Raw genomic sequence first — 26,784 nt, 5'->3', positions numbered from 1 at the left:
GCCCGTGCTCATTACATGGTTGAGTAAGTCTCTTCTTTGGTATCAAAGATATAGATTAATATTTGCTTATGTTCCTTTGAGTCACATTTTCTAAAATCAACAATTCCTTTTTAACTTTGATTGTAGAATAAAATCAGAACACATTTACCCTGTAAAATTGCATACATTCTAACTTTTTTGTATGTCATCAGTCACAAATTGATATTGAGTATCAGAATTATAAATAATCATGAATAACTTAATAAGCTGATTAAAGTCAAAGTTCATAGAATTCACAAACTTTATAGACCATAATAATGACAGTTTGCTGCTTTGTGAAGGTTAAAATATGTATGTGACTTGTTTTTGTATGTGACTTTTAAGTATTATTATCCCACAATACTGTGTAATTTGTGAAATTTATATAATCACTTAATCTCAGTAAAAAATTATTTTAAAAATTTTTAAAAATTAAAAAAATAAGCTAAAGTGACCTTTGAACAAAGATTCAAATTACCATTAACTATTTTTGAAACTCATGCAGTATTTAACTGAAGACAGAGTCTGGTTCCAACTGTCATATTGGCCACACAGAGAGCTAGAAAATTTTTATCAGCACCACCAGGCTATAAAAGGGAAACCTATAAAGTTAAATATAAAAATAGTATTACTTTACTTAACTTGGGAAATAATGTCTCATAATCTGCAAAAATCCTGACAGAATACTTTGTTAACTTATGTGCTATTTTGCAAAAAGCTTATAAATTGAAATATTCCTATTTAATTAGTACGTAGAACCACCTTGTAAAAAACCCCAATAAAATGCTATATCTTGGTTTTCTGATTTTCATCCTTGCCAGTTACTCTCTTAGGATATTATTTTTTTCCAAAACTTGTAGTATTGTAATATTTGAATACTCCCCAGTATTGGATTCCTTTACATGTGTGGAGGGTACCTCCCTCTGCGCTACACAGAGGCGTCTAACTGCCTTTCTGAAGTTTAATCATTCAGCCATAGGATAGTCAATTATCCTAGAAGCATCTAACTCACCTAAAATGCAAAAGAAATTTCCTATCAACCTTTGTCTTGAGGGTACTGACATCTTCTGTCATACGGTAGTACCAAAAATTTGAGTGTTGTGCTTGGCTTCTCTCTCATCCTTTATGTCAACTAAGTGTCTCTGCCTTGTCTCTTGCAAGTCCATCTTCTTTTTTCCATCTGTATTGTCAACACCCACCTTTAGGCCACAACCCTGTCATTTTTCATCATGTAAATATGAGCAAATGCATTTTCATGTCTTTACTCTTGCCTCTTTTCTATGTAAGTCCCTTTTCCTGAGTGGTTCCTGGAATGCATGAATGTGATTGTCTGCATTGTTTGGCAGGGATATCGAAGTCTTCCCCTGACCGATAGTACCCTGAATGCTCTGGTTGGATTGGTGGCTACCTCTGGCTCTAGGCTCTCTTCATTGCCACAAATATCTTCTTCCAGTCCTCCCTTCAAAAATAATATGGTCCGCTTTTGACAACAGTGAAAGATTTTTAAAAAATCAACCCCCCAAACCCACAAAACAACCTTTAAGTTTCTTTTAAGCATCATCTAAAACCTCAACTGTCCATTTTTGCATTTTGCTACATCGCCCTTGGTCTGTGTGTCTGTGTGTGTTCTTTTACCTACTAACCAGGAAAATCTATCTTGTCAGTCCCTAATATGTTCCTCTGTGGCAGATGAGATGATTTTCTTCAACAATGCTTTAGCTTTATCTGCTTAGGATACATGATTGAGGGATTAATTACCCTTTTATGCCTTCTCCTCTTTCAAGATGTATTGTCTTTTAAATTGTTGCCTACCTAGTTTGTCTTTCTAGGCCTTCTGATATATTGCCTGGAATTCTCATTATTTTCATTGGTTACTCAGGAGGCTGAGATTTGAAGATCACAATTTTAAGCCAGCCCCAGCAGGAAAGTTGCCAGACTCTTTATCTCCAAAAATAGGTAGTAAGTAAAGGCCACCTTTTTTTTTTTAATAGGTAGAAGCCATGTTTTTGTCTCCCCCCCCCCACCCCCAATGATTCATAAGGTAATTGGTGTCATCAAGTATTTGTTAAGTATTTATTCATAAAATCCATTAGAAGAGTCTGGTATTCCTATACTTCAGATATTTAAAGTTTGAATGTCTTTCCCTGTTTAAAAGTAACAGTTCTTAGGAATAATAGTTATGGGCTGTGGGATAAGTCATTACCTATGGAGCAAGGAATAATGTTGCATTTTTCATGGTCATGTGCAAAAAAGATTTTATATACCATTATCTTTTTATGATAACTTCTATGAAATATGGCCTAAAAGAACAATGTTGATACTTAAATTCTGGAACTTTCTCTAAATGTTTCACAGTAATTTGGATAATTTAAAAATTGCCTTTTCTAAAATTTAGACATACTATATCTTCTGGGTCAGGATCAGTGGTTAAAATGGTTAAAGATGTTGGACATTTTTTTCATATATTATTGGCTATCTTTTTTTTGAAGACTGTCTGTCTGTTCAGTTCATTTGCTCATGTATTGATTGATTGACAGTTTGTCTGGTGAGTACTTCTTTCTTTCTTTTTCTTTTTCTATTTTTTTTCTTTTGTCAGTTGTGGGGCCTGATCTCAGGGCTTACATGCTGTTCCTGAATTTTTTTCACTGAAGGCTCGCATTCTACCACTTTAGCTATAGTGCCACTTCCAGTTTTCTGGTGGTTAATTGGATATAAGAATCTGGCAGATTTGCCTGCTGGTGCTGGCTTCCTCTTATCTCAGCCTCCTGAATAACTAGGATTACAGACATGAGCCACTGATGCCTGGTCAAATAATTCTTTTTAATTCTTTATATACTCTGGATATTGATGCTCTATTAGATGAATGGCTTGCAAAGATTTCATCTATTCATAGACTTTCTTCACTCTAGTTATTATTTATTTCCTTTGCTGTATTGAAATGAGTAATTTGATATAATACCTCTTATCAATTCTTACTAGTTCAAAAAGTTATTACCTATGCCTATATATTGAAGTGTTTGTATTTTTTTTTCTAGTAGTTTGTTTCAAGTCTGACATTAAGGTCTTACCCATTTTAGAAATTTTTTTATACAAGTTGTAAGATAGGGGTTTAGTGTCAGTCTTCTACCTGTGGATATTCATTTTCTTAGCACCATTTCTTAAAGAAACTTTTCTCTAGTGTATTTTTCAATACTTTTTTTTTGGGAATCAGATGGTTGTAGCTGTGTAAATTTATTGTCTTCCATTCCATTGATTTGCATGTCTGCTTTATGCTGGTATCATGCTGATTTTGTTACTATGGCTGAGTATAATTTAAAATCAGATAAAGTACAACATTACTGTCATTGCTCATTTTTTTTTTTGTAGCTCTCAGATTTTTTGGGGGGGGGGTCTGGTCGTGGGGCCTGAACTCTGGGCCTGGGTGCTGTCCCTCAGCTCTTCAGCTCAAGGCTAGCGCTCTACCACTTGAGCCACAGTGCCACTTCTGGCTTTTTTCTTTTTGCTTATGTGGTGCTGAGGAATCGAACCCAGGACCTCAGGCATGCAAGTAAAGCGCTCTATCACTGAGCCACTTCCCAGCCCCGTATGTCTCAGATTCTTTCATGCCCCCTTACTGAGTTTTAGTTCTATTTCTAGTTCTATGAAGAGTGTTACTGGATTTTCAGGGGTATTTCATTAAATTTATAGATCACCTATAGTAATGTAACTATTTTCACAATATAAATTCTTACAATCCACAAACATGGGGAGGCATTTCCAACTTTTAGTGTCCTCTTTAGTTTCTTTCCTCAAGGTGTTGTAGTTTTTATTGTAAAATTCTTTCACTTCTTTGATTAAGTGTATTCCTAGGTTTTTAAAAATTACTTATTTTTTAGGCATTGTAAAGCAGAAGTTTTCCTGATTATTATTTCTTCTCCTTCTCCTCCTCTTCCTCCCCCTTCCCCTCTCCCTCCTCCTGTGCCATCAGCCAATAGTGTGCAAGCAAGCATACAGAGCAGGCTACAGCTCCTTTTCTATCCCTATTGCAGCAGGCCCTGCCCTCTGCTTGGATTGGGTGAGCTCATGCTCACAATCTGCTCATGATTGGCTAGTTTAGGAGAGTAGACTGTATTTACATGAAGTGACCATTAAAAGACTTTGAGATAAGATTAACAGCACACAAGTAATCTGAAAACATAGTTCCTTTACCATTTTGAGACATCCAGTTAAGACAAAACCTTACATTTCAAGAGTCCTTCCTTATCTCAAAGCATTGCCTCTTTCCCTTTCTTCGCTTGCTGAAGTGAGAGCCAAGCCACTAGGCCAAAGTAGGAACTTAAAAGCAGCTTACTTTGATGGAAAAGATGGGTTTTCTCACATTTTACCTCCTTTTTATTTTCTATTCTTTTCTTGAAACTCTTTTAATATTATTTGACTATTTCAGCTGATTTAACAATTAATATGACACAGAAGTTTGGATAGGGCAGTCTCTATTCATCTATAAGTTGGTTTCTGTATGAATTAGTTCTACAACACTCTATCAAGGAGTTATACTTTGTTGTATATTTATTTTGTATCCTGCTATGTTGTTGGAAGTGTTTATCAGATCGAACAGTTTTTCTGGTGGTATCTTTAGAATCTTTTAAGAATAAGATCATATCATCTGCATATAGAGATAATATGACTTTTTTTCTATTTGTTTTCTTTTCATTTCCCTTACCTTATTTCCATGACTATGATGTAACTACATTGAATTAGAATGGAAAGTAGATGCTCATCTTCTTGATTTTAGAGGAAATGTTTTTAGTTTTTCTTCATTTGGTATAATTTTGACCATATATAGTTTTTTTCAGTATTGAGATTCTGATTTTTGGTGTGTGTGTGTGTGTGTGTGTGTGTGTGTGTGTGTGTGTGTGTGTGTGTGTGTGTGTGTGTGTGTGTGTGTGTGTGTGTGTGTGTGTGTGTGTGTGTGTGTGTGTGTGTGTGTTTCAGTATTGAGATTCTGATTTTTGGTGTGTGTGTGTGTGTGTGTGTGTGTGTGTGTGTGTGTGTGTGTGTGTGTGTTGGTACTAGAGCTTAAATTTGGCCTTACACTCTCACTTGGCTTGTGTGTGTGTGTGTGTGTGTGTGTGTGTGTGTGTGTGTGTGTGTGTTGGTACTAGAGCTTAAATTTGGCCTTACACTCTCACTTGGCTTTTTTGGTAAAGCCTGGTACTCTACTGCTTTAGTAGAGTAACACCCTTAAAAGTCACCCTTGCATGGTCTACCTTTTCACTGGCTAATTGGAGGTAAAAGTCTCAATGGAGGTAAAAGTCTCACAGATTTTTCAGCTAGTGCTGGCTTCAAACTATGGTTGTCAGATCTCAGCCTCCTTGAGTAGCTAGGATTATAGGCATGAGCTATTAGTGACTTACTACTAGCAAGGCATGATCCTTTTATTTCTAGTTTCTTCAGAGCTTTTATCATGAAAGGATGTTGACTTTTTTTTTCTCCCGCTATTTTGGGGCTTGAACTCAGGGCCTGGCCACTGTCCATGAACTTTTTGTTCAAAGTTAGCACTCTATCACTTTGAGCTACAGCTCCTCTTCTGGCTTTATTGTGGTTAATTGGAGATAAGAGTCTCATCAACTTTTCTACTTGGGCTGGCTTCGAACTATGATCCTCAGATCTCAGCCTCCTGAGTAGCTAGGATTACAGGCATGTGCCACTAGCGCCCAGCTCCTTGCTTGTGTTTTTTAAATTTTTGCTTATTGTATTATAATTGTATGTATCCTTTATGTAATCCCAGATACAAATTTCTTCTCTGATATATGTATTCTTATAAATATTTTCTTTTGATTTATGACTTGACATTTCTTAATTGTCTTTTGAAGAATAAATAATTTTGATAAAATATAATTTAGTGATACTTTTATTATTCATATTTTTATGTATGGGGTAACCCAAGGTAAAGAATCCTTTTCCTTCTTCATTTTCTTCCATAGGTCTTACAATAGTTTTAGGTTTTACAGTTAAGCTTGTGGTCCCTTTTGAATTAATTGAGTTTCATTTTCTTCTCTTTCTAGTTATTTGTTTTGGTCTCATTTATTGACAAGGTGTTTATCTATCCTAAGTCAACTCAATGTTGACTTGTCATGACAAACTTAAGTTTCTATTTAAGATTTTATTGATACCTTGCATTCAAATATTAGTTATTATTACTCGAAGTCAAGAGATAGGTCATAGGATGCTGATGATGTTTCTCCTAGGTCATAGGATGCTGATGATGTTTCTCTACTAATAATTAGATTTTTAACTAATTTATTGTCCTCCTGTTCACTCTGATATTTTTAAATTTTTAGGTGTTACACATAATATTGCATTACTTCGAGAGGTGATAATCAACTCCCGCTTTGTAAAAGGGGACATCACCACTAAATTTCTCTCTGAAGTATATCCTGATGGCTTTAAAGGTTTGTATGTGCTAGAATATTTTAGTTATTAGAAGCTTTTAAAAAGTTATGCCTTAATGTAATGTGTAGTTTTAATATGTAGAATTAAAAGGCTTTTGGCATATATTATAGTTGATAAATACATATATGGAATGTCCTAGGCTATTGACATAGATGAGTTATATTATAGTTGATTAATATCTATGCAGTGTCCTAGGCTATTGTTATTTATGATTTGACTATTCATGAGTGTAATAATCTGCAATTCTGTTAAATGAGAAATTCAGCTATGTGGAATGTTCTGTGAATCTAATTCTTGGATATGTAGCTAGATAGATTGTTGACCTATTGATCTGGCTCTTGAATGTTAAAGCAGATTTTATTCTTTTTTTAAAAATTAATTTGGTTTTATTGTAAAGGTGATACACAGAGGGGTTACAGTTACATAAGAAGGGGTAGTGAGTGCGTTTCTTGCCAAACAGTATTACCCCCTCCCTCATTTTTTTCTCACTTTCCCTCCTCTCTCCTTTAGATTTTACTCTTTACTGGCATGAATATAAATAGGAACTCAGCTTTAGTAATATATATCTTTATAAAAAGAGCACTGACATTTTCAGAAAATCAGATGCTGATCCTGCTAATGATAATGAAGATGCTTTAAATAAAGAAATGAAATATCAGAGAAATAAATCTGAAATTTAGCACTAGAAAGTTATCAGAGTATTTCCAAGTGGTAAGACAATGACTTATCAAGTGAGAAAGAAGACAAAATCTTTAATGAGCATTTCCTTGTTAAGAACCTCAGGGGTTACCTGAAACTTAATAGAGATGATATGTAGGTAACAGCCAGAGCCTCTAGATGCATTATGGGATTGGGAATTTATGAAGGTTAGTCTTCTGCTTAGTACTTGAGTATATAAAATGACTTACATAGTCATATTGGGAGCTATATGTCAATTCAGTTTGACATATGTAAATGAATTATTGCATGTATTTACAAAGAAGTTTTAATTCAGAATTTTGTAAGATTAACTGTCAAGTTGGTTTTGTACCTTCTTTTAGAATTTCAATGTCATCTAGAGTTTAATCATTACTATCGAGTAATATGCTGGTGGCTCATGCCTGTAATTCTAGCTACTTAGAAGGTTGAGATCTGAGGATCACAGTTCACCTAGGCTGGGTAGGAAAGTCCATGAGACTCTTATCTCCAATTAATCACCAAAAAGCCTGAAGTGGAGCTCTGGCTTAAGGGACAGAACACTAGCCTTGAGTAAAAGAAGCCCAGAGACAGCACCAAGGCCCTGAGTTCTAGCCCCAGGACCAACACAAATGTACACATACTCACACAAAGAATTTCTTTAACTTAGGCTTTTAAAAACTCATGATTTATCATATTCAAAAGTATAGAATTTGTGAGTTTTGAAAAAATGCAAATTTTTACATTTGTAAAAATTACATCCTTAACATAATTTTAGTTTTATACTTGAATGGTTATTTTATTAGTAGCTCTTGTTTTTATGAGGTCTGAACTATTTAGATGACTGGTTTTTATTATAGTACCATAATAGATAGTAAATATTTAATTCATTAAAAAGAACCTTCATAGTATGATGAAGAAGGACAACTGGGTATTTTAATTTATTTGTACATATATTGAGATAATCAGTTTCTTCTGTTTTAATTCTGATATTTTGTTTGTTCTTCTATAGTTTGGATTAAAAGTTGTAGTAAGTTGTCAAGTAGACTTGGGAAATTTCAGAGGCTTTTATGTCTGCCTGCCCAATGCTTCTGTGTAGGTGATAGGATAGGGAACAGCAGGCAGGAGAAAAAAGGTGAAAACTTTTCAGACCTTGACCTTCAGAACAAACAATGTTATATATTTCTGTCTATATATGGATACATTCATATGTGAGTATATATGTACATGGATATTTAAATTTTCTAGTTGGAGTTGATGACTCTATATTGAACATTTAGCAGCAATGAAAAATGTTCCAAATGCTCTGGAGACAGGAATTACCTTCAAACTTAGAAATTTACTTAAAACCGTAATATTTCAGTTTTCTGACATGTTTACTTTTAATTTCCTTACTCAAATCCTTTTCTTTTGGTGAAAGATTATCAGCATTGACATTGTTAACTTTTTTTCTTTGCTATACTAGAAAGGATCATAGTATTTTTAATTGTCAGAAGTTGTTAAAAAGAACTTTTTGCAAAGATTAATCTCAGTTTTTCTTTTTCATGTAAGACAACTAAAACCCAACGAGGTTATTAGGCTAAATAACCAGTAAAATAATGAAGTCAGAAGTGGATCTGTGGGGATTCTTTTATTGTGGGGGAGGGGACCCAGGATGTTGTGGGGAGGGGGAGTAGTGCTTGTGATTGAACCCAGGGCCTGTACATGATAGGCAAGTGCTCTGTCACTAAGTCAGATTCCCAGACCCAGTCCTAAGATTTTCAATTCCAGTTTGAGTACTATTTTAGTTGTGCTACTATCCAAATCACAAACTTTTTTTCAATTGGGATATGCTACATGTCATATTGACTCTAAAGACTTTGAAATTACATACCTGTATTTGCCACTCTTAATGTATATTTCTTATTCTCATGTGCTATTTTCTTGTATTTTTTTCTTCTTTCGGAATGGCTATATCTCCTATTCTTCTCTAGGTTACTTTGTTTCTCCTTCCTAGGGTTTTTCCCTCAGAGCTGGTCTTACATATATTAAACTATCATCCTTGACTGTTTAATATATATGTGCTTGAAAGAAACAGCAGGAAGTGGCAACTGAAGTTAGTGCAGGATCTTCTCAATATGTTTGAGGCCGGGTCATTTTGCCCCTTCGGGATTACCCATCTGCTTCCCATCTGTCCTTTTCTTCCAATCACTGTTTATAGGCAAGTGCCTGTCTTTATTACTGCATTAAAAATCTCTATACTACGTGTTTATTTTCCCAAATCTATTTGTAGACTATAACAGTTTCACCAAAACTTCTTAGATTTGAACCTTGAGGTCATTATGTCTAAAATTTAATAATGGGATAGATGCAGCATTGTTCTTGTTAACTGTTTGGATTCTGATACTGAAAGGCTATTTTCCTTTGATTCCTAACTAAAGGAAAAAAATGAAGAAGATATTTTAAACTGCAATTTCAGTTGTCGTGTAATGAACATTTTGGACTTACTTTTCTGTTTTCTTGCTGCTCATTAGCCTCAAGCTTCATCAAAGTAATTATCAGAATTATAGTTTTCTTCTGAAAAGTTAGGTTTTTGTAAAAATTGATTCATCCTGAAAAGTATACAATAAGTTATACTTTTCCTTTATTTAGTTAAGTATATTTATACCGTTAAAAGTTGTAGTAGGATATTTGGACTGAATTTCAGTCAACAGAGTCATTCAATGAAGGATGAAGTAGGTTGTAGAAGGAAATAAGAAATGGATAGTGTATTTTTTTTTTTTTTTTGTCATTAAGGAGCTAACAGCACAGGAAAAACAATCATGGAAGAACTCACAGCATTACTAGACAGCACAGAATAAGTACTGAGTAAAGATAAAAAGCAAAATGTCTCAAGAACAGAGAAAAAAGAAAATGAATTTGACTTAAGGAATATAGGGTGCTGTAAGGATGAGGTAGCATTTTGCACTATGAACATCTCTCCAAGAACTGCTTTTGCTGGGTGCTAGATGTGCTATATTGCATTGTGAGAGCCCATGTGTCTGTCTTCCTAAGCCATCCTCTTTGATGTCTGTTGGTCTTTTGAAATCAGCCATGGAGAATATTTCCTTCAGGGAAATTAGCAAAAGTCCCTTACTTGGGCTTCTTTCTTCCCTTATACCCCAGTTGGTTTAATCATTAAACATTTACCAACAAACCGTTGTCTAACACTTTGACTTCAGTATTGAGAACAAACAGAGCAGAGCCACTGCTGTTTTTTGTTTTTTTTTGGGGGGGGGGGTCCGGTCGTGAGGCCTGAACTCTGGGCCTGGGCGCTGTCCCTCAGCTCTTCAGCTCAAGGCTAGCGCTCTACCACTTGAGCCACAGTGCCACTTCCGGCTTTTTTTCTTACGTGGTGCTGAGAAATCGAACCCAGGGCCTCGAGCATGCAAGGCAAGTGCTCTACCACTGAGACAACTTCCCAGCCCCCAGAGCCACTGCTGGAAGGTGGGAAAGGATACCTATCTAGAGAGAGGGGATATAGAAGAATCCATGACTATTGGAGATGCTTGGTTTTCAGCTGGCTGTTGTGGAAAATAGACGACTTTGCTCACTGAAAAATAGTGAGAATGCTTAAGTATTTTAAGTTAGAAAGACTTGATGAACAACTAAAAAGTGTGATTTTTAGACATAAAACATTTTAGCAAAATAGAATCTAATATGGTCACTGTTAAGAACTGAATGAGTGATCCCCCAAAATAAATGGGAGAAGTAACAATTAAGAGGCCATTTAACAAAATGAATATTAGGAAACTGAAACATGCTTTGAATGGGGTGAGGCTAGCTCAGGGAGGTGGATGTATGGAAAAGGGAATGGTGGATGAACATAATCTTAATACTCAATGCACATTTGTGAAAAAGGAAGTGGAAAAACTTGTTAGGACTGCAAGGAGAAAGGGTAGATGGGAAGGTTGGGGAATGATACAAAAGGGGTGACCCTGTGTGCATAAATGGAAATGTTAAATTGTCACCCTCTTGTACAACCATTTGTAGACAGATAGATAAAATAAAATTAATAAAATAAAAAACAGACAAATGGGAGAAGTATCCCAAACATGGCAAAAATGTAATGAGAATAAAATCATGAAGGAAATAAGAGATAGGCAATGTAGATACAATAGATTTTATGTATCAGTAAATATATAATAAGAATTTCATAGAAATAAAAAATAAAGATAATTTTGAAAGGAATAGTAGGGGAGTGCTTTTATATTGTTCTTAAGAGAGCCTTGAGGTTATGTTGGAAAGCTTCACTGAGTGTTAGACAAGATTAGTGAAAAATAGTTATTCCTCTGGGTATACCAAAAACAAAATGTTTTTTACATTTCTAGAAAGAAAAAAAATGATATGCAAAGTTCTCTGCTTGAATTCCCAGAACCAGTTTGTAGGTCTCATTTGTGTAAGTGTTGATGCAGGATCTGGGTTTGTCTCAACGAGGAATGGATTATTGGGTTCCTGTACTCTTCTGTTTCATGAAGTACTTCTCCATAGAAAACTGGTTTGTAGACTTAAAAGAGGTTAGATGTTAATTTTGGACATTTTTAAAAGTTTGATTATCATTTGGAGTAATTTGTAGACATAAAGTTCACATTGCTCCATTTCTTTGAAATAAGTTCAGGTGGCTACTTTTTGTTTTCATTAATGGGTTGTAAAATATTGCTTCTGTTGTATACTATACTATACTGTTTAATGCTCTCTCTACTATCTGGTATGTAGCATGGTGGTAAGTAGTAGTATTAGATATTGTAGTATGGTTACAGAACTCTTGAGGGAAGTGTTCACCTGTATCCTGTACCATCTGTCATCCTTTCTTGATCCATACCACTACTTTTAGAATTCTGCAAATGGAACAGGCTTACCAGCTGGATAACACTCAGCCATGTCAAGTGGTCTTACTCTAGCCTAGACCACTATTTCTGAGTCCAGCTACATTATGATGGGAAGAGAGAGTAAGGAAGATAGAAGTCCTTGATTGATTGGACATCGATTCTTGACTACATGTATAGAGGGAAGCAAATTATACCTTTATTTTCTTTGATTCCTTTATGTAGCAAACATAGCCTTGACTGTGTATCTCTATTGCTGTAGAAATTGGAGCTCTGGCCTTTTCTCCTCACTTTCTTAGAAGTAGGTTTTCAGGTAGTGAGTGATGACAGGAAACAGATGTTAAGAACATAAGCATTTTGTGAGATCTCTGTGGGTATAACTTTCTCTTTGTAATTATTTTGTTCTCTCTCTCTCTCTCTCTCTCCCCCTCCCTCTCTCTCTCTCTCCCTCCCTCCCTTCCTCTCTCTGTCTCTGTCTCTGTCTGTCTGTCTGTCTGTCTCTCTCTCTCTCTCTCTCTGTGTCAGTATGTGCCAGTTCTGAGGCTTGAACTCAGGGCTTGAGTTCTGTCCCTGAGCTTTTTTGTTCAAGGATGGTATTCTACCCACAACTCCATTTCTGGCTTTTTTGATAGTTAAATGGAGATTATAGTCTCATAGACTTTCCTGCTCAGGCTGGCTTTGAACCAAGATCCTCAGATCTCAGCCTCCTGTGTATCAAATGTTATAGGCATGAGCTATTGGCACCTGGCCAATAAGCAAGGTTTATTGTCTTATTAGAATGTTTACACTTCTCTCCCGTGTGCAATACTAACTCCATAATATAAGCCTGATGAAATACTTGTTTTTGAATTAATAGTAACTTCGGACTATAGAAACACAGATGTTAACATTATATATGACTGATTGATTGATGAATTTATTTCCCTTAGGACATATTTTATCAAAGAGTGAGAAAAACCAGTTATTGGCGATAGCATCATCATTGTTTGTGGTATCCCAGTTACGGGCACGTAATTTTCACCAACATTCAAGGTATGGCAAATCTTTTAAAACGGAATGAGGAGAAAATACCCATTATTTTATCTGTATGAAAAAACCAGTGAAAGATCCGCTGATCTCCGTTCTAGATCTTCTTGTGGGCCTTTGGGGAAGTATAATACAATCACACTTCTTAACTATAACATTGCAGATATTTCATTTTAACATTTTTTTAAGTTCAGAAAGAGAATCTTGTTAGTAGAGATAAGAAGATACTATGAAATTTGATGGGAAATGCACACATCTAGTTTGTATTTGTTATTTATGTTTTATGGTTTCATTAAAAATGAATCCAGGGCTGGGAAGGTGGCTCAGTGGTAGAGTGCTTGTCTTGCATGCATGAGGCCCTGAGTTCAATTCGTCAGCACCTCATAAGCAGAAAAAGTCGAAAGTGGCACTGTGGCTCAAGTGGTAGAGTGCTCACCTTGTGATGAAGAGCTCAGGGACAGCGTCCAGGCCCAGAGTTCAGGCCTATGACTGACAAAAAAAAAGAATGAATTCAGACCAGTATTTTCCCCATCCCATCTCCATTTGATGTCAATAAAAATATACCATTGGTCATTTAGTTTAAAGAAAAAGAAAAAGATAAAAGAAAAGCAGTAAGTATTTACACATATACCAGTTACTTTATATGCAATAAAGGAATGGGAAAGGGGAAAATGAAAGAATAGAGAAAACGATATTGTAGTAGTCAGGATGTGGTGGAACCAAATTGCAGTTTTCTAATTCAGAATGTATTCTTGGTCTATAAGAACAAAGTTCTGGAGCAAAGTAGCAGGTCCCTTTTTTTAGTAGACACCTCCTGTGTCTGCTTCTGGAACACACACACACACACTCACACACGCATGCACACACACGAATGAATCCATATAGTTAAAAATACATATAAACACATATAGATATCAGAAACTATGAAACTATAGATACAAATGGGCAGTAATGCCAGGTTTGCATAATTTTTGCTAAGCACTAAACTATTCCTCTGAGCTTCCAGATTGTGTTCAATTTCATTTCCTTTTCCACAAGAAGAGCAAAGATTTAAGAAGACAAAAGAAGATGGAAAGTGACCAAGTAGCTTTGAAAGCACAAACCAGCAATTTCTATTGTTTCTTAGGAAGGAGGTAGATGAGGAGCTAAATTGAGTTGAAGGTGGATCTCTCCCCTTCCACTTTTATTTGTGTATATTACTAGTACAAAGAGATTTCGTTGTGATATTTCCATACTTTCAAGTAATATTCTTTGATCATATTCACCACTTCTATTACTTTTTAAATCTCCTTACATCCATTTTTGAACAATTCAAAAAGCTTTTACTATTCTGTTTTCATATAGTGGATGAAGTACTTTGATCGTATTTGCCCCTCATCCTCACTCTCTAATTTCACCCTGGTCTGTATCTTAATGGCTAATGTGGTTTGTTCTGTTAAGAGCAAGTTCAAGAAGCTTAGTATATAATTTTTTGTAAAGTTATGGTTTGGTATATGTCCAGGGAGAGATGAGGATTTAGAGTATTAATAAATTACTGAATGATTTGGAAGAAGAGGAAAATGGTTGAATTGGTTGTTTTCCTGTGGTTGTGCTGTCCAGGAAGCAGGTGCTAACTATTTGTGGCAATTAAAATTAAAACTAAAATCTAGTGTCTCAGTTATACTATCTATATTTCAAGGGCTTAATAGTCACAGGTGGTTAATGGCTTCACATTGGGCAACACAAGAACCTTTAATCATGACTTCCCTATTTCCACCAAGTTCTATTGGACACTGCTGATTTAGGGAGATGAATAGGCAGGAAATAGCTGAGCTTTGGTTTTCAAGCCCTCACTTTATATGTTGCATTATCTTTTTATTATTCTCTGATTATCTTATCTTTTGTTACTATTTGGAACTTTATTATTTTACAATTCCAAAGTATAGCTAAAAATAAACTGGTGTGTGTGTGTGTGTGTGTGTGTGTGTGTGTGTGTGTGTGTGTGTGTGTGTGTGTGTGTGTGTGTGTGTGTGTGTGTGTGTGTGTGTGTGTGTGTGTGTGTGTGTGTGTGTGTGTGTGTGTGTGTGTGTGTGTGTGCCGGTCCTAGGGCTTTAACTCAGGGCCAGGGAGTTATCACTGAACTTATTTTTTGCTCAAGAATAGTGCTCTACCACTTAGGCCATAGCACCACTTCAGGCTGTTTCTGAGTAGTTTATTGGAGATAAGATTCCCACAGACTTCTGTCCAGATTGCTTCAAACCATGATATAATCTCAGCCTCCTGGGTAGCTATGATTACAGGCATGAGCCACCAGTGCCCAGCTAAACTGATTGCTTAAAAAAATATGTATATACATTATTTTTTGAGGTAGCTGACTTATTTTGGGTAAGATTGAATAGAATTAAAACAATAAAGTGGCCCCTGGTGCTGGTGGCTCACGTCTGTAATCCTAGCTACCTAGGAGGCTGAGATCTGAGGATCAAGGTTCAAAATCAGCCCAGGCAGGAAAGGCCATGAGACTCTTATTTTCAATTAACCACCTAAAAACCAGAAGTGGAGCTGTAGAGAGCTCGCTTTGAGCAAAAAAAACTCAGGGACAGCTCCTAGGCCCTAAGTTCAAGCCCCACAACTGAAAAGAATAAATAGTTTCTCCTATCCATTATTAAGAAGTCTTTGGAAACATGTGGCTTGGGAATGGAGTCTGAGAGCTGGAGGCCAGGTGTGGCTCCGTAGTGTTCTGGGCATGTTGATGTAATGTTTTTGATTCCAAACCAGTAGCCCACAGCCCTTCCTTTATGTTACTTGTTTTGGCACTGGTCTTATTTTCCCAGTTTCTCTGTGGATTTTTACTCTTTCATCATTTATGAGTTGGAAAAATACATTAATATGTGCCCATAGTATTTAGATAGTAAAATGATAGCATGTATTTTAGAAAAAAAGAAAAATTAATGTCAGAAACAATAGCAGTCTTTTTAGGATGACATATAATAAATTTGGTGGACATAATTGCATAAATGCACACTGACTCTGAAATTACTTTTCGTTATAATTATTCTTTTCACTTGGGGTTAGGGTGAGTGTAACTCAGTGTTAGAGTGTGTGCTTAGCACGCATGATGTCCTGGGTTCAATTTCCAACACCCGAACAACCATTAAAGTAAAAACATTTTCAATCAGCAGTAAGTAATCTTTAAAAGCACTATTAAATTGTCACTTTATATTATGTGAAACTAAAGTGATTGTGTTGGTATAATAGTTTGGTATAGTAATTTGTTTCACTAATTGATAATAATTATAAGAAAAAATAAGGTAATGTTTTATTTCCTTTCAGTAATCCTTAACATATTTTGGCTAATAATGCCTGTTTTCCTTCGATCCAAATGTTCATGGATCAGGAATTCTTTCTGAGAACCACAGTAACCTACTTAATGCTGGCTCAGGTCCATCCGCACTACTCCACACTTCTCAGACACTAGGGAGAAGGCTCTTCTCCCTTTGCCACATAGTGTTACGTTCTCTTTGTCCCCTTTTTTTTCTCTGCAATGATTTCTTTCTTTTGTTAGGTTTGTAGCTGTGCAATTGTCCTCATTCCTGTCACTCAGCTTTCCTAATTCCATGATTATTCTCTTTCTGGTAAGCTATCTAATTTGAGATTATCATGATACTGTTTGTTCTAAGGTATATTAAATAGGTAGGTTTCATTAGGTAGCCAATGAGGAGAACACCATGCACTGTTCAGGCAGGAGAAGAAGTTTATTTACCGAACTGCTTCCCCCACCATGCATGGTGGAGAAGCATGGCTGAAAAGGAAAAGGGGGGGGGTGACCCACCCTGGGGGGTGTGTGACCCACCCCTGGTCAGGACTTATCTAGGCCAGGGACAAGAAGAGGTGTGGCCAGGTTGGGGAAAGGTGTGGCCACACTGGATCTGGATGTGACCTCAGGGTCTGGGACCCTCCTGAGGTCAGATGGGAGGCCTGTGACCAGAGTTGGCCCAGGATGTGACCTAGCAGGAGGGGAAGGTGACTGCTTTCAGGTCTGCCAGTTACCTAGGTAACAGATACTTGGCAGAAACTTAGCCAAGAGGGAGGGAGGTGTCCCTGTTCAGACCTTACATTTGTAGTATTGGAAGTTCATCTTTCCCGGTAGTGGAATGACTGATGACCAAACCTCTCATCCCTAATAGAGGGCATGCTTGGCATCTTTTAAGAAATAGGGAAGGGACCTGGTGAGAGTAATTCCCAGGCTCACTTTTAGAGCTCAGTCCTCAGGACTGAGTGTGTGCAATATTATCTACTTTCATATAATAATATGTTTCAAGGTTTTTAAAAGTAAATGTTAGCCAGGCACCAGTGGCTCATGCTTGTAAACCTAGCTACTCAGGACACTCTGATCTGAGAATCACGGTTTGAAGCTAGCCCAAGCAGAAAAGTCCCTGTGAGACTCTTATCTCCAATAAACTATTCAAAGTGGTAGAGTCATAGCTTCAAATCCAAAGAGGCTCAGGGACAGTGCCCGAGTTCAAACCCCAGGATGGGAAAAAAAAAAAAAAGTTGACTCTGTTATTTTATAATTTTTTTCGAGATACATAGTAAGTTAAATTTTGTTGGACTTCTTTTCTTTCTTCATTCTTTTTGCAATCACCATTCCACAGAGGATGTGTTCAGAATCCTAAACATTTATTTTATAAATAAATAATTAGAAAATAATTAGCAACATTTAACATTTAATCCTCAGGATTCACTTGTGGTTATTGATTGATAATGAAAACTAATGATAGTTATTTTTTGCAAGTAAAGATACATAATAAAATTTACCATCATAACCATTTCTAGTGGTATCAGCTCTAACCACATTATTATGCAATTGCTCTAGAACCTTTGCTTTTTACAAGATTGAAACAAACACTATATCCATTGAACAGTTGCTCCTGGTAACCACTATTCTACGTCCTGTTTTGATAATCAAACTTATTTACTTCAGTATTTGTACTTCCTTTATAATAAATCTCCCTAAACTTAAAAAATCCAGAGTAATAACTTTTCACTTGTTTTCTAGAGGGAGCAATCCTAAAATCACTTGAAGCTTCCAGGTTTGGGCGATGAAAGGTTGATTCAAACAAATGGGTTATCATGTGTCATGTACAAGAACAAAAGGTTCAGAGATAGGAAGAAGGAAACTCGGTGTATTTGAGTCAGGCCATGTTTGCCTGGCTTTCTAGGCTTTGTCTTCATCTGGTGCTGGGCTTCATCAGAAGGCTGATAGCAGACTAGTTATGGACTAGCTACTAGACTTAGCAGTCTCGATAGGGTCATCTTTCTTATTTCTTATCTCTAAGAAATAAGAAGCCTTTCCCAGAAGTTACCCAGCTCCTACTTCTCAGTTCTCATTGACTAGAAATAAATTACCTGCCTATTGCTAAACCAGTCACTGAAAAGGAACTGGAATATCGTGATTGTCTTAGATTAATTTTTGATACGAAATGCATGCTACATAATCAACTAAAATAACTTACTTTCTATTCATCATAACTTTGTGTCTTCCTTTCTGTAAGTCATAATATTTGCTTTTTCTATACCATTTTATTGGCTAGAACTTCTAATACCTGGAAATGTGTAAGTGCATACAATGTTGGTGTCAGAGACATGGACTCTTCCCTGGTTTTGCCAATTCTGTTTCCTCATTAATAACGTGGAGATAATAATAGTTTATAGAGAGAATTACTGTTAATGTACAATGAGATATACTTATTAACACATTGCTCATGAAAGTTAGATGTCCATCAATGATTTTCTCTTAAAAAATTTTTTTTTTGGGGGGGGGGTCTGGTCATGAGGCCTAAACTCTGGGCCTGGGCGCTGTCCCTCAGCTCTTCAGCTCAAGGCTAGCGCTCTACCCCTTGAGACACAGCACCACTTCCGGCTTTTTTCATTTTGCTTATGTGGTGCTGAGGAATTGAACCCAGGGCCTCATGCATGCAAGGCAAGTGCTCTACCACTGAGCCACCTTCCCAGCCCCCTCTTAAATTTTTTTTTTTTTTTTTTTTTTTTGTCGGTCGTGGGGCTTGAACTCTGGGCCTGAGCGCTGTCCCTCAGCTCTTCAGCTCAAGGCGAGCGCTCTACCACTTGAGCTACAGCGCCACTTCCGGTTTTCTGGTGGTTTATTGGAGATAGGAGTCTCACGGTCTTTCTTGCCCGGGCTGGCTTTGAACCGCGATCCTCAGATCTCAGCCTCCTGAGTAGCTAGGATTACAGGCGTGAGCCACCAGCGCCCGGTCCTCTTAAAAATTTTTATAAGTCCTCAATAACAACGATTTTGTTTGAAGGATGGTGGCAGTTATTGTACTCATTTCACTCATGATTAATTGGAATGCCTTGATGGTTTAAACACCAACAGATATGCAAGCTGTTGGTTTGAAATGTCCTTTCCCCCTACTTGAGACAGATTCTTTTTTTTTTTTTTTTTCTGGTTGTGGGGCTTGAACTCTGGGCCTGAGTGCTGTCCCTCAGCTCTTCAGCTCAAGTCTTGCTATAAAGTCCAGGCGGGGCTTGGACTCAGGATCCTCCTTCCTTGATCTCCCAAGTGCTGGGATTATAGGTGTGTACCATCATGCCTGGCTGAAATATTTATATCTTGTATTAAAGATGTATCTTTCCTTTCTTACTGAATAAGTGAGTCAGCTATATATTAAATGTAATCATATGCCTTTTAATGGCACCTTTTACATCATGAGTTCAAGTTAGAGAATTTACCAGGGAGCAAAATAATTAAAAGAAAACAAAGGAAATTTCTATTCCCAGGCATTGCAGTTCAGGTAGAAGATAGATAAATCAGGTCAGTAGTATCCTTTGGTAGGACTGAAGATGATCTACCTTATGAGTATTTTGTCAAGGAAGAACAAACCAGGAAGGGATAAGGGAAGGAATATAGATGGTGGATAATTCAGGTTTTAATGTAAACGGATAGACTGTTTGGCTGAGAGGATTAACCTTAGAACAAAAGAAAAAAGGAGTAAAGGAATGAGTCATGTCTATATCAGAGGGAAGCTCTTCTGGTCAGAGGAAAGAGCAAAGAACCCGAGGTTTAAGTATGTTTGGCATTTTTGAAAAGTATCAAGAAGCCAATGTGGTTTAAGAGGACTATACAAGTTTTTGTTGTAGTAGCAATGGAGCATCTCAAAATAGGTTGTGGTAAAAGACTTATTTAGGCTTTTAATCGTAGTGAGATGGAAGCCATTTGTATGTTTTGAGTTTCTTTAAGAAAAGTTTGATGCAGCATTATATATTAACAATATCTTTTGGGCTCCAGGGCTAAAATTTAGATTGTTAAGGAGTTGAAGTAGGAGGCAGGAGACCATGAGAGGTGGTAGGCAGTAGTCAAGATCAGAGCCATGGAAATCTCCAACTCCAGAAGTCTTACACATGAGGAGGAATCCTACAGAGGAGGTCCAGAAGGAGCAGCAGAGGAGGATGAAAAGCTAGGGTAGGCTTGGCTGAGTTCAGGGAGCCAAATGAAGAAAAGGTAGCCAAGAGGCAGGAGTTCAATTGTAAGGAAGCTGATGTGAAAGGAAAATGAACATTAATGAGGGAAGATTGAGGTTATGGATTATTTGCTGTATGTGTGTTAAAATGGAACAATGAAGTCTGCTCAAGACTGGTTTGGAATGTGGGGAAGGAAGGATAAGGAAGAGGGACAGAGGGAGTGAGACTGAGCTGGGTATATTGTAGGCTTCTATGGATTCCCTTGACCAATGAATTGATGCTAATCAAAAATGTGGAAAAGAAGGAAAATGGCAATTGCATTGAAGTCTGGGAGTCCCAGGGGAACAGTACAAGAGCCATTTTAGAGAATACCAGGTGTACTAGGAGTTAAAGTTGAATTGTTGGAAGCTCAAGAAAGAATGCAGAGAGACACTGGAGATGGCAGATACTGGCTTCTTTTGAGGATTTGCTTTTTTGTGTGTACAGAAAGCCTGGTGCTTTAGTCTGGTTTTACAGAGAAGGGGCCTTTCTTAAAGGATGTCCTTTTCGAAAACATACCATTAGTGTGTTTTCAACATTTTTTTTCCAGTCCTGGGGCTTATACTCAGGGCCTGGGCACTGTCCCTGAGCTTCTTTTGCTCAAGGCTAGCCCTCTACCATTTGAGCCACAGCGCCAGTTCTAGCCTTTTCTGTGTATGTGGTACTGAGAAATGGAACCCAGGGCTTCATGCATGCAAGGCAAGCACTCTATCACTAAGCCACATTCCCATCCGTTTTCGACATTTTTGTCATATTAGTACTCTTCAAAAAATGGTTTTCAGAAATTGTTCATTAGCACTTTGAAAATTAACATGATAGAACATTGCTGTGATGGAATTGATAAATATAGAGAGTCAAGATATATTTTATGTGTGCTCACTGACATTTCAGGGTGCGATTGTGTACCCTATATCTCTTAAATACTGAAAGTACATATGCCAAGTACATTGTTTTATCCATGGCATTTCCTTTAGTTACTTGCTTAGATGAGGAAGATTCTAGAGTTGCCTGTGGATCTTTTGGCCCCCTCAGCTGTAGGAATTGTCAGCTGTTGATGTAGAGCACAATGGAATCCTCATGGAGTGAGGTGTCAGGAGTTTGTCCCAGCTCCATGCCCATGTGTCAAGGTGGTGAGGCCTTTGCCAGCATTTCAACTCCTGCTTCATTTTCTTCCTCTAAAAAATTGCAGCTTTGAAATGGGCTGGCTACTGAAGGCTTCTTTAGCTTCGATCCTATTTGAATTGCATGAGGTCACCGATTTTACTTTATCCTCATAATTTCCTTTTTTTGACATTTGAGCAGAGGTTAAAGACTCAGAAAATGGAACACTATGGCTTATGATAATGTTGATGAAAATAGTTCAGCCTGAAAGGTTAAGAGAAAGCATTCACTTTTGTGAAAGATGACCTTGGCTGCATGCACTCAGTGTAGAACCAGCACTTTGTACTCAGATTTGGTAGAACACACCAAGTATCTTGACCAGCTGCAGTCTGCCATCAGTTTAACTCCTTCAAACACAGTCACACAAGGGGAAATTATATTCACTTGATTTCCCTCTCAGTGCTATTGTTTTGTCTACATCTGAATTGTATTTTCTTTCTTCCTATGGTTGCCTGATGAAATGAAGAATCGATGGCTTAGTGATTTTTACCTGACAGATGCAATTGTGTGTGTACGTGTGAGGTGGTGGTGGTATTCTTGCTATACAAGAAAAGAAAAAGGGGCCTTCCTTGGTCTCAGAGATATAATTCATTCACCTGCTATTAATTTTGAATTGAATGATTAAAATTTCAGGTTTTGAAATATGATCTTAACTATTGAATGATAACTGGGGAAAGGAATGTAGGAAAAAGTAGCCATGTGAAAATAATCCCCAAGGAGAATCCAGTATTATTATTCAGTTGCATATTGCTTTTAATTTAAATGTCTTCTGCACTTAAAAGAGTATGGCATTATAACACCAGCTATGAAAATGAAGCACAACTTTTGAATTATATTTGTTTTATGACTATTTCTGATAAGTCACATTGAGACAATGAAATTGTACTTCTGATATATAATTGATCATATAATAAAAACAACACTTTGTAAATTTATAAACATATAGCTGTGCTATAAATATTTGGAAGTATCTGTATCTAACTATATAGCTATGCTTTATATATTTGGAAACATGTTTATGTTCAAACAAATACCCTAAAAGCAGCAAGAATATAGAAATATAGCCTTTTTAAAAACTGTTTTGTTAAGAGACTCTCAGTTATTTAATGTGACTGTGTCTTAGATGATTTAGAAATCTAAGTGATCTTAAGTGAAAAGTATTGGTTAAGTAGATAAAATAGCCCATTTATAATTTTTGCTAAATATTACACTTAAAACATTTTTCTTCAATTTGATTGTATCATGAAGGCTGATTTGAAGATAGAATAGGCTCATTATTGTGGAGAATTTCTCTGTTCCCTGCAATGACTCCCAAAGCTCTTGCACACTTCATCAGTATTATTGTAATTCTTTGGCTGCAGGATATTTGGCAGCTGTTACACCCCACTGGCAAATCCTATTCATACTTCTTTCCCATTCACCATTGCCATTGGAGAATCGATTTCTCTCTCCTCTACTCTAACCTTTCCCAATTCATCTTGGATTGTTCAATGTGAAACATTTTAATTTCATATCATACAGCTATTCAGCTCACAATCCCTTTTTTAACCTGTCACCAGGGTAACAGCATAGCATGCTTTCTTTAGGCAATCAAGTTTTTATTTCACGTGCTTAATGTTGCATTAAATGTTTGCATTTTGTTTAACCCCCCCCCCCCTTAAATACATTGAACTCTGGATATGTTTTATAGTATAATGAAATCCTTGATTTTTGAATTGAAACTAAATCAACACCATCAGTGCATTTATAATAAAATGTCAAAAGATTAATTTACATAATACAAAGATTATTATTAAAAATCCAAGCTAGCCCATCTGTGTAAAGCAATTTTCTGTAGGTAATGAAGCAATATTTGTATATATTTTATGTTCAGCCTTGTTCCAGAAAAGGATTTAAGACTGGTTTAGAGAGATTTGTTAGGGAGATATATAGAAAATTTAAAAGACTAATGGAATTAGTGTTAATGGGAAAATATATCTTTTGAAGATAAAACTTGAATTTTCAGTAGATAATTAACGCTTTTTGCTCTCTGAAGATAATGACATATATATATATATATATATATATATATATATATATATGTATTTGGTGATGGATGAAATTATGGGAGGTATAAGAGTGAGGCTGAAGGTCTGTCTAGATCCACTTGGGCAGTATATTCAGTAGGATCTGTTCATCAGTTCACTTTAGTATTACCATAGAGATGAATGAAGATGAAAGTGCACATGTTTAAGTTTTGGTTCTTTGAGTTGTCTTGACTAGATGGAATTTCCCTCTTTAAAGCTATCTTTTCAACTTAATACCTAGTAGTAGTTTCAGTGAAACTCTTCTATGAGTAAATTCTATGGAATTTAGAAAATACTAAGAGATATAAATAGAAATGAAAGGTGAAAGATAGTGAACCATGTTATTGAAAAACATTCCCTTCTTAGCTATTTGTGTCCTAACATAATCAATAAAGTTTCACACTAATCATAGGATAAACTCTGAATTACACTTAAAAAATCTTTACTTTCTTAGTTTTCTAAAAACCTTTTAAAGTCTCTGTATATTTTTAATTCTCTTACCTTTGACTTGATTCTCTTTGGAAAGTTCTGGCTTCTGCAGTGGTTCAGGCTGATGGCACTGTCTCCAGTGCTCAGGTGTCATTGATGGCCCTGGAGCCAAAAGATAGCATTGGTCTCAATGCCCATGCTTTGATCATGTGCATCATAAAGACTGCTGTCCTTTGGTAAATTCCTCCATATATCTTTTAATGATGATAATCTTTGCCATCAGAATTTAATATGCATAAGCTTATGCCAGAAACAAAACACTCTCTGGCCATTGAGAACCTTAAACAGGATAAATTGGCATAAAATCAGTAATTCCCAACTCTGTAGAATGCCAAGCACAAAAAGAAAAGCCCAGGTGGTTGTTCCTGAGAGAAGGAGCCTGGTCTTCTTGTTTGCCACACTGTGTTATGTAAAACGTTCAGCTTTGACAGAGTTAGAAGACGTGAAGTACAGTGCAAATATGGCCTGTCCGTAGGACAGGCAGGCATAAATAACTGTTGTTTAGGAGAGGATCTAAAGATTGAAATTACAACACAGTGACTGTAAAAAACTTGTTATAAATATGTGCAGAGAACTAAATGAAATGAGATGAAGAATTAAAGATCAATTGTTAAATAGATGAATGATAAAACAGCACGTAAAAGTTTGGGAGGTAAAAAGCAAATGACAAACATAAAAAGTGTATTTATTATATGGGTTCAAAACCAGAATTTCCACTGGCAGAAGAATGAGTGAGTCTTCAAATGTAAAGATACATCCATTAAGATCTGTTGAAGAAAAGTAGAGCCTTAGACAGAAAAAGACAAGATCAAGGATAGCAACGTGTAAGTGTTATGAGCCCCAAATGGAGAAGAGAAAGGAACAGAAAGAAAATTTTAAGAAATCATGGCCAAATTTACATTTGGTAAATAACATTAGTCTGTATATTCAAGGTTCTTGCTAAAATGCAGGTAGGAGAGATCCACACTATACAAATGATGAAAACAGTAAGAAAAAGCAGTTCCTCACATAAAATTGATCTTCAGTAAGATTAAGAACTTCTCAAGTTTCATGGAGGCCAGAAGAGATATGTAGAATGCTATGTTGAAGAAGGCCAACCACAAATATTCTATTAGCAAAGTCATCTTTTAAAAATGAACCCACCATTAAGATATTTTCGGGAGCTGGGAAGATGGCTCAGTGGTAGAGCGCTTGCCTTGCATGCATGAGGCCCTGGGTTCGATTCCCCAGCACCACATAAGAAAAAAAGCCGGAAGTGGTGCTATAGCTCAAGTGGTAGAGCGCTAGCCTTGAGCTGAAGAGCTGAGGGACAGCGCCCAGGCCCAGAGTTCAGGCACCACGACCGGACCAAAAAAAAAAAAAAAAAAAAAGATATTTTCAAGTTAGCAAACCCCGAGAGAACTGGCTGCTGGCAGACCTGCCCTACAAGAAAGGAATGGAGGGCTGGGAAGGTGGCTCAGTGGTAGAGTGCCTCGCATGCATGAGGCTCTGGGTTCGATTCCTCAGCACCACATAATCAGAAAAAGCCGGAAGTGGCACTGTGGCTCAAGTGCTAGAATGCTAGCCTTGAGCAAAAGCAGCTCAGGGACAGTGCCCAGGCCCTTAGTTCAAGCCCTGGGACTGGCCAAAAAAAAGCAAAACAAAAAAGAGGAGGAGGAGGAAGGAGGAAGAAGGAGAAAGAAAAAGAAGAATGGAAGCCACCATCTCTGATCCTAGCTGTGCAGGAGGCCAGTGGGGGACAGTGCCTGAGTTCAGGCCCTAGTATTGGAAAAAAAGAAAGGAAGGAAGGAAGGAGAAGGGCAAGGGGAACACTGAAGAAGTAGTTTACATGTACACCAAAAGCACCAGTGATGCTAATTCCATAATAAAAGACATCATACACATGCTTTTCACTGTGTAGCATTGTTTCCCCCATTTTTCTGATTTAAAGGATAAGTGCACAATGCAATAATTACAAGATGAGGGGCACAGAGTAAGAGAACAAAGGAGGGTAGGACATACACTATTGTGTGTGAGGTGGCATCATTCCAAACTTGATTGTTTCATATATATATATATATATAATATATATATATATGTATATATATATAAAATGGTTCCCAGCCCAAAGAAATAGTAATTGCTTAAGGAAGTGGAATTATTTTCCTGATTTGATCATTTCATACTGTATACATGTGTCACATTATATTCTACCCAATAAACATACATACATGTGTGATGTGTGTGTGTGTGTGTGTGTGTGTGTGTGTGTGTGTGTAACTCTGGTTTTAACTGTAAGCACCCTATTGTGGAGTAAAGTGAGTCTAAGAATTTACTCTTCTTGTCTACACTCTACTTCTTCCTCCCATCCTATTTAGCTCCCGTGAGCAAGGGCATATGGTATTTGTCTTTATGTGTCTGGCATATTTCCTCCATTATATCATCCATCTCATCCTCTTTGCTACAGATGACAGGATTTCATTATTTTTTATGACTGAATAGTATTCCGCTCTTTACATATAGCACACTTTCCCATATCTTTTCATCATTTCCACCTATCATCTTTTCCTTGTTGCTGCAATAAGCACGGAAGTACA

At 36.7% G+C, this 26,784-nt stretch overlaps 1 protein-coding gene across 1 annotated transcript in view; it reads left to right on the top strand.

Annotated features, from left to right (window-relative positions):
• Positions 1–26,784, top strand: part of Pcca (propionyl-CoA carboxylase subunit alpha) — a 296,255-nt gene that overhangs the window by 165,271 nt on the left and 104,200 nt on the right. Inside the window, exons 17-18 of the mRNA XM_070002672.1 lie at positions 6,339–6,449; positions 12,899–13,001. Coding sequence (XP_069858773.1) covers positions 6,339–6,449; positions 12,899–13,001 — 214 coding nt within the window. The remainder of the gene's footprint in view (positions 1–6,338; positions 6,450–12,898; positions 13,002–26,784) is intronic.

This window comes from Dipodomys merriami, unplaced genomic scaffold, assembly GCF_024711535.1.
Source record: "Dipodomys merriami isolate MVZ:Mamm:240054 unplaced genomic scaffold, mDipMer1.0.p SCAF_6, whole genome shotgun sequence".
NCBI classification, from domain to species: Eukaryota; Metazoa; Chordata; class Mammalia; order Rodentia; family Heteromyidae; genus Dipodomys; species Dipodomys merriami.
The sequence above is the reverse complement of the archived record's forward strand: the minus strand, read 5'-3'. Positions and strand labels throughout refer to the sequence as shown.